The sequence below is a fragment of the Ranitomeya variabilis genome, chromosome 6, assembly GCF_051348905.1.
Source record: "Ranitomeya variabilis isolate aRanVar5 chromosome 6, aRanVar5.hap1, whole genome shotgun sequence".
In the NCBI taxonomy this organism is placed as follows: Eukaryota; Metazoa; Chordata; class Amphibia; order Anura; family Dendrobatidae; genus Ranitomeya; species Ranitomeya variabilis.
This window is the reverse complement of record NC_135237.1, coordinates 580523244-580535386: the sequence shown is the minus strand read 5'-3', so window position 1 is coordinate 580535386 and position 12143 is coordinate 580523244. Positions and strand designations below refer to the sequence as shown.

Sequence of the window (12143 nt, the reverse complement as noted above, 5' to 3'; positions counted from 1 at the left end):
CCAAAAGACTGGAGAGAAAGGAGGAGAAACAGACCCCAAAAGACTGCAGAGAAAGCTGGAGAGACAGACCCCAAAAGACTGCAGAGAAAGGAGGGAGAGACAGACCCCAAAAGACTGCAGAGAAAGGAGGAGAGACAGACCCCGAAAGACTGCAGATAAATATGGAGAGACAGACCCCAAAAGACTGCAGAGAAAGGTGGAGAGACAGACCCCAAAAGACTGCAGAGAAAGGAGGAGAGACAGACCCCAAAAGACTGGAGAGAAAGGTGGAGAGACAGACCCCCAAAAGACTGCAGAGAAAGCTGGAGAGACAGACCCCAAAAGACTGCAGAGAAAGGAGGAGAGACAGACCCCAAAAGACTGCAGAGAAAGGAGGGAGAGACAGACCCCAAAAGACTGGAGAGAAAGGTGGAGAGAGAGACCCCAAAAGACTGCAGAGAAAGGAGGAGAGACCCCAAAAGACTGCAGAGAAAGGAGAGACAGACCCCAAAAGACTGCAGAGAAAGGTGGAGAGACAGACCCCAAAAGACTGCAGAGAAAGGTGGAGAGACAGAGCCCAAAAGACTGCAGAGAAAGGTGGAGAGACAGACCCCAAAAGACTGCAGCAGACAAAGGTGGAGAGACAGACCCCAAAAGACTGCAGAGAAAGGAGGGAGAGACAGACTCCAAAAGACTGCAGAGAAAGGTGGAGAGACAGACCCCAAAAGACTGCAGAGAAAGGAGGAGAGACAGACCCCAAAAGACTGGAGAGAAAGGAGGAGAGACAGACCCCAAAAGACTGCAGAGAAAGGAGGAGAGACAGACCCCAAAAGACTGCAGCAGACAAAGGTGGAGAGACAGACCCCAAAAGACTGCAGAGAAAGGAGGAGAGACAGACCCCAAAAGACTGCAGAGAAAGGTGGAGAGAGAGACCCCAAAAGACTGCAGAGAAAGGAGGAGAGAGACCCCAAAAGACTGCAGAGAAAGCTGGGAGAGACAGACCCCAAAAGACTGCAGAGAAAGGAGGAGAGACAGACCCCAAAAGACTGCAGAAAAAGGAGGGAAAGACAGACCCCAAAAGACTGCAGAGAAAGGAGGAGAGACAGACCCCAAAAGACTGCAGAGAAAGGAGGAGAGACAGACCCCAAAAGACTGCAGAGAAAGGAGACAGACCCCAAAAGACTGCAGAGAAAGGAGGAGAGAGACCCCAAAAGACTGCAGAGAAAGGTGGAGAGAGAGAGACCAAAGACTGCAGAGAAAGGAAGAGAGACAGACCCCAAAAGACTGCAGAGAAAGGAGACAGACCCCAAAAGACAGCAGAGAAAGGGGGAGAGACAGACCCCAAAAGACTGCAGCAGACAATGGTGGGAGAGACAGACCCCAAAATACTGCAGAGAAAGGGGAGAGAGACCCCAAAAGACTGCAGAGAAAGGAGGAGAGACAGACCCCAAAAGACTGCAGAGAAAGGTGGAGAGACAGACCCCAAAAGACTGCAGAGAAAGGAGGGAGAGACAGACCCCAAAAGACTGCAGCAGACAAAGGTGGGAGAGACAGACCCCAAAAGACTGCAGAGAAAGGAGAGACAGATCCCAAAAGACTGCAGAGAAAGGAGGAGAGACAGACCCCAAAAGACTGCAGAGAAAGGTGGAGAGAGAGACCCCAAAAGACTGCAGAGAAAGGAGGAGAGAGACCCCAAAAGACTGCAGAGAAAGCTGGGAGAGACAGACCCCAAAAGACTGCAGAGAAAGGAGGGAAAGACAGACCCCAAAAGACTGCAGAGAAATATGGAGAGACAGACCCCAAAAGACTGCAGAGAAAGGGGAGAGAGACCCCAAAAGACTGCAGAGAAAGGAGGAGAGACAGACCCCAAAAAACTGCAGAGAAAGGAGAAGAGACAGACCCCAAAAGACTGCAGAGAAAGCTGGAGAGACAGACCCCAAAAGACTGCAGCAGAGAAAGGTGGGAGAGACAGACCCCAAAAGACTGCAGAGAAAGCTGGAGAGACAGACCCCAAAAGACTGCAGAGAAAGGAGGAGAGACAGAACCCAAAAGACTGCAGAGAAAGGTGGAGAGACAGACCCCAAAAGACTGCAGAGAAAGGAGGAGAGACAGACCCCAAAGACTGCAGAGAAAGGAGGAGAGACAGACCCCAAAAGACTGCAGAGAAAGGTGGAGAGACAGACCCCAAAAGACTGCAGAGAAAGGAGGAGAGACAGACCCCAAAAGACTGCAGAGAAAGGTGGAGAGAGACCCCAAAAGACTGCAGAGAAAGGAGGAGAGACAGACCCCAAAAGACTGCAGAGAAAGGAGGAGAGACAGACCCCAAAAGACTGCAGAGAAAGGGGGAGACAGACCCCAAAAGACTGCAGAGAAAGGAGGAGAGACAGACCCCAAAAGACTGCAGAGAAAGGTGGAGAGACAGACCTCAAAAGACTGTAGAGAAAGGATGAGACAGACCCCAAAAGACTGCAGAGAAAGGAGGAGAGACAGACCCCAAAAAACTGCAGAGAAAGGGGGAGAGACAGACCCCAAAAGACTGCAGAGAAAGGAGGAGAGACAGACCCCAAAAGACTGCAGAGAAAGGAGGAGAGACAGACCCCAAAAGACTGCAGAGAAAGGAGGAGAGACAGACCTCAAAAGACTGCAGAGAAAGGAGGAGAGACAGACCCCAAAAGACTGCAGAGAAAGGTGGAGAGACAGACCCCAAAAGACTGCAGAGAAAGGAGGAGAGACAGACCCCCAAAAGACTGCAGAGAAAGCTGGAGAGACAGAGCCCAAAAGACTGCAGAGAAAGGAGGAGAGACAGACCCCAAAAGACTGCAGAGAAAGGGGGAGAGACAGACCCCAAAAGACTGCAGCAGAGAAAGCTGGAGAGACAGACCCCAAAAGACTGCAGAGAAAGTTGGGAGAGACAGACCCCAAAAGACTGCAACAGGAAATACAGAAAGGTGGTCTGTCAAGAATCCTACCACGCTGCCACCAATATGTCACGGTTCATGGGGAGGATATCTTTATCATCCCCACCACTCACACCAATTTGTCATGAAGCGGGGTTGTTTGGTTGCCCCTGGTTCTTCCTGAAGGGGATTTATCTATATCCCAGTTGCGGTTTGGCACTTGCAGCTCTCTGGCGCCCCCTTTACCCTCAGGTCAGACAGGGTACTGCACCTAGGATAATTGGTCGCCAGAAAGGCTGCCTGCTATATACTAGCTATTAGGCATGCTGCAGTGAGGACGATATAACTATTCCCACTGAGGCGGGAACAATACTTATCAACGCCGCCGGTCGCTACCAAACCTCTCAATTGCACAGGACAAATCCGCTGCCACTAGCTCCGATTTTGAAATTATTAACGGGGCCGGAGCCAACCCAGATTAGCAGCTTAATTCACTTCAGAGGACACCACCGTACGTTATAGAGCAAGGAGAGACAAGCTAGTCATTTTATATTTTACTCAAAAAAAAAAAAAAAAGGTAGGCAGTGTTTACAGATGTATAAAAAGATATTATAAAGACAATTATCATATGTACAATACAATTACAGATAAAATGGGATTAACCCCTTCACCCCCGGAGCTTTTTTCGTTTTCGTTTTTCGCTCCCCTCCTTCCCAGAGCCATAACTTTTTTATTTTTCTGTCAATTTGGACATGTGAGGGCTTATATTTTGCGGGACAAGTTGTACTTTTGAACGACATCATTGGTTTTACTAGAAAACGGGAAAAAAATTCCAAGTGCAGTGAAATTGCAAAAAAAGTGCAATCCCACACTTGTTTTTTGCTTGGCTTTTTTGCTAGGTTCACTAAATGCTAAAACTGACCTGCCATTATGATTCTCCAGGTCACTACGAGTTCATAGACACCTAACATGACTAGGTTATTTTTCACCTAAGTGGTGAAAAAAAATTCCAAACTTTGCAAAAAACAAAACAAAATTGCGCCATTTTCCGATACTCGTAGCGTCTCCATTTTTCGTGATCTGGGGTCAGGTGAAGGCTTATTTTTTGCGTGCCGAGCTGGCGTTTTTAATGATAGCATTTTGGTGCAGATACGTTCTTTTGATCGCCCGTTATTGCATTTTAATGCAATGTCGTGGCGACCAAAAAAACGTAAATCTGGCGTTTCGAATTTTTTTCTCATTACGCCATTTAGCGATCAGGTTAATGCTTTTTTTTAATTGATAGATCGGGCGATTCTGAACGCGGCGATACCAAATATGTGTAGGTTGGGGTTTTTTTTAATTGATTTATTTTGATTGGGGCGAAAGGGGGGTGATTTAAACTTTTATATTTTTTTTTATTTTTTTCACATTTTTAAAAACTTTTTTTTTTTACTTTTGCCATGCTTCTATAGCCTCCATGGGAGGCTAGAAGCAGGCACAGCCCGATCGGCTCTGCTATGTAGCAGTGATCATAAGATCGCTGCTACACAGCAGATTTGCAGGTGTGCTGTGAGCGCCGACCACAGGGGGGCGCTCACAGCCACCGGCAATCAGTAACCATAGAGGTCTCAAGGACCTCTATGGTTACAATGTACAAGCTTTGCCGACCCCCGATCATGTGACGGGGGTCGGCGATGAGCTCATATCCGGCCGCACGGCCGGATGCGGTAGTTAAATGCCGCTGTCTGCGTTTGACAGCGGCATTTAACTAGTTAATAGCGGCGGGTGATCGCGATTTCACCCGCCGCTATTGCGCGCACATGTCAGCTGTAAAAAACAGCTGACATGTCGCGACTTTGATGTGCGCTCACCGCCGGAGCGCACATCAAAGCGGGGGTCCCGACATGTGACGTACTATACCGTCACATGTCGGGAAGGGGTTAAGGTTGAAAAATCACTTACAGTTTGTTATGTCATCTTATCTCATGGCCGACCATGTGCTGTGGGGGATGGTCGAGTATATATCCAAATGCATCACCCCTGTATAGCAGCTAGACCCCAGAAAAAGACACATGAAGACTGCTGCTTCACTCACTTATTTCCTAGCCTAAACCCAAGGCACTCCCCCCTGTGGTGACCTCACTTAGAGGCTGGATACTCCCCTATCTTAGCAGTATGAAAAATCATCATCCCACATATCTTGGCGTAGGAACCTCGTAGAAAGCCGACACTCGTGTCATTAAGCTTAGCGTGCCATAGGGATTCTTTTAAAAGTATAAACATGGGGTGGCTGGGTGACCCAATTCTGTAGTAATCCGTTTCTCAATTGTGCTGGTTCTGGAACATAGAAAACTCACTGGCCGATGGTTCTACCGAAGCCCATGTCAAAAATGTATTTTTCCCACTTCTATCATTAATCAGTGCTATGATATTTACATTAGCAAAGACAAAGAAACTTTGATTTTTTTCCCCATGTGCTTCTACTTGTACTTTCACTTTGAAGCCATATAAATTCTTGAGGCAGGAGGGAAATGAGGGGTTTTGGATTACACACACAGGCAGAGTGGGAAGAGGGGAGTTGGAAAGCCCACAGCTTGTCTGAAAAGCCATGGTACGTTTAGGTAGATACTCAAACATGGCATATTCACATTATGTGACATAGTCCTACAAAGTACTGACTCAGGGGGGATTGAAATGCAGCTCACAATATTCAGATTTATATTTCTAAGAACACCCAGAATCATTTCCTTTACTAGTCACTGATACTTGTTACTTTGTATCAGAGAAAATCCCAATGAAATACAAAACTACATTTACATTTGTGGCTCTAACGAGAAAAAAAATTTGTGGAAAAGTTCATGGAGTTGTCATGTACATGTCATGTCTCACTCAGTCCAGCATTCAGCCTCTGTCCTATGCTGCAATAGGAGCATAAATCTCCCCCCCGACACAGACCACACACCCTCTCATACACGCTGCAACCACTCACCGAACACACGGGCGATGAGTCCCGGAAATATTACTACTACTGTCTGCCAATCATCAGGATCACACACTATAAGTCTATGGATTCTTTAGAGCATACAAGGTTCAGACTTATTAAAGTTAAACGCTTTAATAGAAAAGGTACAGTGCTTACAATAAAGGATATAAAAATATGGGAATAAAAAGTGACATACAAATATGCAAAACAGTTATAAAAATAAAGGGAGAAAAACCTACAGAAATATCTAAACTTTGCAGTCCGGCATTCTGCTCCCTGAGGGGGGATGAATATGGAATGGCTCACATCAGCTTGGCTGCCCCTCAATCTGTGAGCAGCTTTCTATGTGTAAACGCCTAATTTATAGAGTCAACCTGGAGGTCAAATTTATAGACCAGCTTCTCAGGTTAATATTCTAATTCTTGGTTTGTGACTGGATCCTGGCTATTTTACCAATGAATACATTATTTTTCTTTGAACACTATTCGTGTAATCTTTCTTTCTCTTATTAAATATACAGTGTCAGGCTGCAATTTGGCATCTTCCCATCAAAGGCACTAGGAGGTGTGAAATGTTTCAAATTCTGTGTGTTCCCAGGAAATCCCCCCTGGGGTGACTGGAGACCAGGAGACTGCCTGCTCAGGATAACATAGGTCACTCATTTTTGTGAGAACTGCAGTCGGTAAGACAGATGTTAATTTACTGCTGATCATACATCCATACATATACCGGTACATATTTCACTAGAGTATGAAAAAGTTTTAAAGCGCTGTATTTCTGGTCCCCATTTTGTATATCGGGGTCACTTTCCCCGTTGCCGTCCTCTCATCCTGTCTGGTCTCCATCTTGTATATTGGGGTCTCTTCCCCCCCCCTGTGCCGTCCTCTCATCCTGTGTCTAATCTTCATCTTGTATATTGGGGTCTCTTCCCCCCCCCCCCCCATGCCATCCTCTCATCCTGTGTCTGGCCTCCATCTTGCATATTGGGGTCTTTCCCCCCCCCCCCCGTGACGTCCTCTCATCCTGTGTCTGGTCTCCATCTTGTATGTTGGGGTCTCTTCCCGCCCGTTGCCGTCCTCTCATCCTGTGTGTGGTCTCCATCTTGTATATTGGGGTCTCTTCCCCCCTGCTGTACTTTCTCCCTCGGTTCTTGGGTCACTTCTACGTCTCAAATTTTCAGGTTTTGCTCCTGACCACAAGGATGAGCAGGTGGAGAAGCTGCAGACATTGAGGTGCGGCCTCCTGAACCCCGACTCTAATGTCCTGTTCCATACTTGCTATGAAATTGCGATGGTAAGAGACGGGGTTATGGCGGATTCAGGGGTCACTATTTTTGAGGGGCCATACTGCCATTTAAGAGTAAGACTCATAAATGGTGGCAGTCAGCATGGGCCGTCTCTCTGTGATAGGAGGAGGTGTCAGAGTGGGCCGTCTCTGCGATAGTAGGCGGGGTCATCATGGGCCATCTCGCTGCCACTAGGACAGCATCGGCTTTGGCGCATGTCAGTGACTTGAAGGGGGGTCAGCTTGGATCGTTTCTCTGTGATAGGAGGCGGGGTGAGGGTGGGCTGTCTCTCTGTGATAGGAGGCGGGGTGAGGGTGGGCCGTCTCTCTGTGATAGGAGGCTATGTCAGGGTGGGCCGTTTCTCTGCAATAGGAGGCGGGGTGAGGGTGGGCCGTCTCTCTGTGATAGGAGGCGGGGTGAGGGTGGGCCGTCTCTCTGTGATAGGAGGCTATGTCAGGGTGGGCCGTTTCTCTGCAATAGGAGGCGGGGTGAGGGTGGGCCGTCTCTGATAGGAGGCGGGGTCAGGGTGGGCCGTCTCTGATAGGAGGTGGGGTCAGGGTGGGCCGTCTCTGTGATAGGCGGGGTCAGGGTGGGCCGTCTCTGTGATAGGCGGGGTCAGGGTGGGCCGTCTCTGCGATAGGAGGCGGGGTCAGGGTGGTCCATCTCTGATAGGAGGCGGGGTCAGGGTGGGCAGTCTCTTGGTCACTAGGGAGCTGCGTCAGTCATGTGTCTCACTACGGGCAGGGTCAGCGTGGATTGTCTCTGGGTCTCCATGGGTTATGTGTCTATCACTATGGAGCGGGAGTTGGTGTGGGCCATTTATGGGGGCTTGGTTTACTAGGGGCTTGGTTGGCGTTGGTATCTAGGAGGTGTGGTCAGTCTGGGTGGTCTCTTTGCCGCTAGGGGGCAGGGTTACCTTGGGCCGTCTGTCACTATGGGGCGGCGTGGGCCATCTGTCACTATGGGGCGGCTTGGGCCGTCTCAGGTTCTCCAAGGCTCTTGCGATGTCAGATACGGTGGTGTCTCCTCAGATCATCGGGAAGCGCCTTCCCCCGGAGCAGCTCACCAGTCTCCTCTTCATCACCTTCGAGGGTCTCTCCGATCCTGATGCCAATTGCTCTAGAGCTGCCACTGTGATGATCAATTCCCTGCTGAAGGATCGGGGGGCCATCCTGCTGTCCAAGGTAGGGTCAGCTCTGCGGATCTGCGGCCCCTGACACCCATCCGGTGTAATCTAAAAATGATAGACTGATACTGTTCCTCCAAGGTCCCGGAGATAATTCTGCGAGTTCAGGAGCAGCTGGAGGAGACCCCTGAGGAGCACGTCAGGAAGGCAGCTGTACAGACCGTGTACATACTGGCCACACAACATGTGAAGGCCGTGGTGTCCAGCCTCCTGTCCTGCCCTGTACCGTACGACAGGTAATGGTCGACTCCACCCATCTACTGGCTTCACGAGAGACCAAACATGTGGAAGTGTCCTCTGAGCCTTCCCTAACCCCTCCACGATCCTCTGAGCCTCCCCTGACCTCTGTCTTCCGCTGAGCCCGTCTCCACCCCGCATGCCCCTCCTGTCCACTCTTTACTATCTGGTCCCCACCTGTACCCCCCTTTCCTCTTTGGGCCTCTCCTATTACCCCTACCTCCCATTTCCTTTCTGGGCTTCTCCTGTCTCCCCTTCCTTCCTCTCTGGGCTTCTTCTGTCCCCCCCTTCCTCTCTGGGCTCCTCCTTCCCCCCTTCCTTCCTCTCTGTGCCCCTCCTGTCCCCCCTTCCTTCCTTTCTGTGCCCCTCCTGTCCCCCCTTCCTTCTTCCCTCTCTGGGCCCCTCCCATCCCCCCTTCCTTCCTACCTTATGTCCCCTCTAGGCCCCTCCTGTCCCCCCTTCTGCCCTCTCTGGGCCCCTCCTAACCCCCCTTCTATCCTCCCTCCCTCTCTGGGCCCCTCCTTTCCGCACTTCCTTCCTTCCTCTCGGGGTCCCTCCTTCCCCCTTCCTTCCTCTCTGGATCCTTCCTGTCCCTCCTTCCTTCCTTCCTTTCTGCGTCCATCCCGTCCCACTTCCTTCCTCTCTGGGCCCTTCCTGTCCCCCCTTCCTTCCTTCCTCTCTGGGCCCTTCCTATCCTCTCCCTTTCTTCCTTCCTCTCTGGGCCTCTCCTGTCCCCCCTTCCTTCCTTCCTTCCTTCCTCTCTGGGCCCTTCCTGTCCTCCCTTCCTTCCTCTCTGGGCCCTTCCTGTCCCCCCTTCCTTCCTCTCTGGGCCCCTCCTTTCCCCACTTCCTTCCTTCCTCTCTGGGTCGCTCCTTCCCCCTTCCTTCCTCTGGACCCTTCCTGTCCCCCCTTCCTTCCTCTCGGTGCCCATCCCGTCACCCCTCCTTCCTCTCTGCACCCATCCCGTCCCCCTTCCTAACTCTCTAGGCCTCTCCTGTCCGCCGTTCCTTCATCTCTGGGCCCCTTCCGCCCCCCCTTCTTCCCCATCTGTGCCCCTTCCTTCCCCCTTTCCTTCCTCTCTGGGCCCCTTCCTTCCCCCTTTCCTTCCTCTCTGGACCCCTCCTGCCCCCCTTCCTTCCTCTCTGGGTGCCTCCTGTCCCCCCTTCCTTCCATCCTCTCTGGGTCCCTCCTGTCCTCCCTTCCTTTCTATCTGGGCCCCTTCCGTCCCCCCTTCCTTCCTCTAAGGACCCCTCCTGTCCCCCCTTCATTCCTCTCTGGGTCCCTCCTGTCCCCCCTTTCCTTCCATCGTCTCTGGGCCCCTCCTGGCCCCCTTCCTTTCTCTCTGGGCCCTTCCTATCCTCCCTTCCTTCCTTTCTGGGCCCCTCCTGTCCTTCCTTCCTTCCTTGTTTCCTCTCTGGGCCCTTCCTGTCCCCCCTTCCTTGCAACGTCTCTGGGCCCCTCCTGGCCCCCTTCCTTACTCTCTGGGCCCTTCCTATCCTCCCTTCCTTCCTTCCTTCCTTCCTTTCTGGGCCTCTCCTGTCCCCCCTTCCTTCCTTCCTCTCTTGGCCCCCCTGTCCCCCCTTCCTTCCTTCCTTGTTTCCTCTCTGAGCCCTTCCTGTCCCCCCTTCCTTCCTCTCTGGACCCCTCCTGTCCCCCTTCCTTCCTCTCTGGACCCCTCCTGTTCTCCCTTCCTTCCTTCCTTCCTTCCTCTCTGGGTCTCTCCTGTCCCCCCGTCCTTCCTTCCTCGGCCCCTCCTGTACCCCCTTCCTTCCTCTCTGGGCCCTTCCTATCTCCCTTTCTTCCTTCCTCTCTGGGCCTCTCCTGTCCCCCCTTCCTTCCTTCCTTCCTTCCTTCCTCTCTGGGCCCTTCCTGTCCTCCCTTCCTTCCTCTCTGGGCCCTTCCTGTCCCCCCTTCCTTCCTCTCGGTGCCCATCCCGTCACCCCTCCTTCCTCTCTGCACCCATCCCGTCCCCCTTCCTAACGCTCTAGGCCTCTCCTGTCCGCCGTTCCTTCATCTCTGGGCCCCTTCCGCCCCCCCCTTCTTCCCCATCTGTGCCCCTTCCTTCCCCCTTTCCTTCCTCTCTGGGCCCCTTCCTTCCCCCTTTCCTTCCTCTCTGGACCCCTCCTGCCCCCCTTCCTTCCTCTCTGGGCCCCTTCCTTCCCCCTTTCCTTCCTCTCTGGACCCCTCCTGCCCCCCTTCCTTCCTCTCTGGGTGCCTCCTGTCCCCCCTTCCTTCCATCCTCTCTGGGTCCCTCCTGTCCTCCCTTCCTTTCTATCTGGGCCCCTTCCGTCCCCCCTTCCTTCCTCTAAGGACCCCTCCTGTCCCCCCTTCATTCCTCTCTGGGTCCCTCCTGTCCCCCCTTTCCTTCCATCGTCTCTGGGCCCCTCCTGGCCCCCTTCCTTCCTCTCTGGGTCCTTCCTATCCTCCCTTCCTTCCTTTCTGGGCCCCTCCTGTCCTTCCTTCCTTCCTTGTTTCCTCTCTGGGCCCTTCCTGTCCCCCCTTCCTTGCAACGTCTCTGGGCCCCTCCTGGCCCCCTTCCTTACTCTCTGGGCCCTTCCTATCCTCCCTTCCTTCCTTCCTTCCTTCCTTTCTGGGCCTCTCCTGTCCCCCCTTCCTTCCTTCCTCTCTTGGCCCCCCTGTCCCCCCTTCCTTCCTTCCTTGTTTCCTCTCTGAGCCCTTCCTGTCCCCCCTTCCTTCCTCTCTGGACCCCTCCTGTCCCCCTTCCTTCCTCTCTGGACCCCTCCTGTTCTCCCTTCCTTCCTTCCTTCCTCTCTGGGTCTCTCCTGTCCCCCCGTCCTTCCTTCCTCGGCCCCTCCTGTACCCCCTTCCTTCCTCTCTGGGCCCTTCCTATCTCCCTTTCTTCCTTCCTCTCTGGGCCTCTCCTGTCCCCCCTTCCTTCCTTCCTTCCTTCCTTCCTTCCTCTCTGGGCCCTTCCTGTCCTCCCTTCCTTCCTCTCTGGGCCCTTCCTGTCCCCCCTTCCTTCCTCTCTGGGCCCTTCCTGTCCCCCCTTCCTTCCTCTCTGGGCCCTTCCTGTCCCCCCTTCCTTCCTCTCTGGGCCCTTCCTGTCCCCCCTTCCTTCCTCTCTGGGCCCTTCCTGTCCTCCCTTCCTTCCTCTCTGGGCCCTTCCTGTCCTCCCTTCCTTCCTCTCTGTGCCCTTCCTGTCCTCCCTTCCTTCCTCTCTGTGCCCCTCCTGTCCCCCCTTCCTTCCTACCTTACTTCCCCTCTAGGCCCCTCCTGTCCCCCCTTCTGCCCTCTCTGGGCCCCTCCTAACCCCCCTTCTATCCTTCCTCCCTCCCTCTCTGGGCCCCTCCTTTCCGCACTTCCTTCCTTCCTCTCTGGATCCTTCCTGTCCCTCCTTCCTTCCTTCCTTTCTGCATCCATCCCGTCCCACTTCCTTCCTCTCTGGGCCCTTCCTGTCCCCCTTCCTTCCTTCCTCTCTGGGCCCCTCCCGTCCCCCCTTCCTATCTTCCTTCCTCCCTCTCTGGGCCCCTCCCGTCCCCCCTTCCTTCCTTCCTTTCTGCGTCCATCCCGTCCCACTTCCTTCCTCTCTGGGCCCTTCCTGTCCCCCCTTCCTTCCTTCCTCTCTGGGCCCCT

The 12143-nt window shown here is 52.8% G+C and overlaps 1 protein-coding gene across 3 annotated transcripts in view; it reads left to right on the top strand.

Annotated features, from left to right (window-relative positions):
- Positions 1 to 12143, top strand: part of MROH1 (maestro heat like repeat family member 1) — a 190050-nt gene that overhangs the window by 104581 nt on the left and 73326 nt on the right. For all 3 annotated transcript variants that reach the window (XM_077271559.1, XM_077271557.1, XM_077271558.1), the window contains 3 exons: positions 7022 to 7134; positions 8158 to 8310; positions 8394 to 8548. In XM_077271559.1, the coding sequence (XP_077127674.1) occupies positions 7022 to 7134; positions 8158 to 8310; positions 8394 to 8548 (421 nt within the window). The remainder of the gene's footprint in view (positions 1 to 7021; positions 7135 to 8157; positions 8311 to 8393; positions 8549 to 12143) is intronic.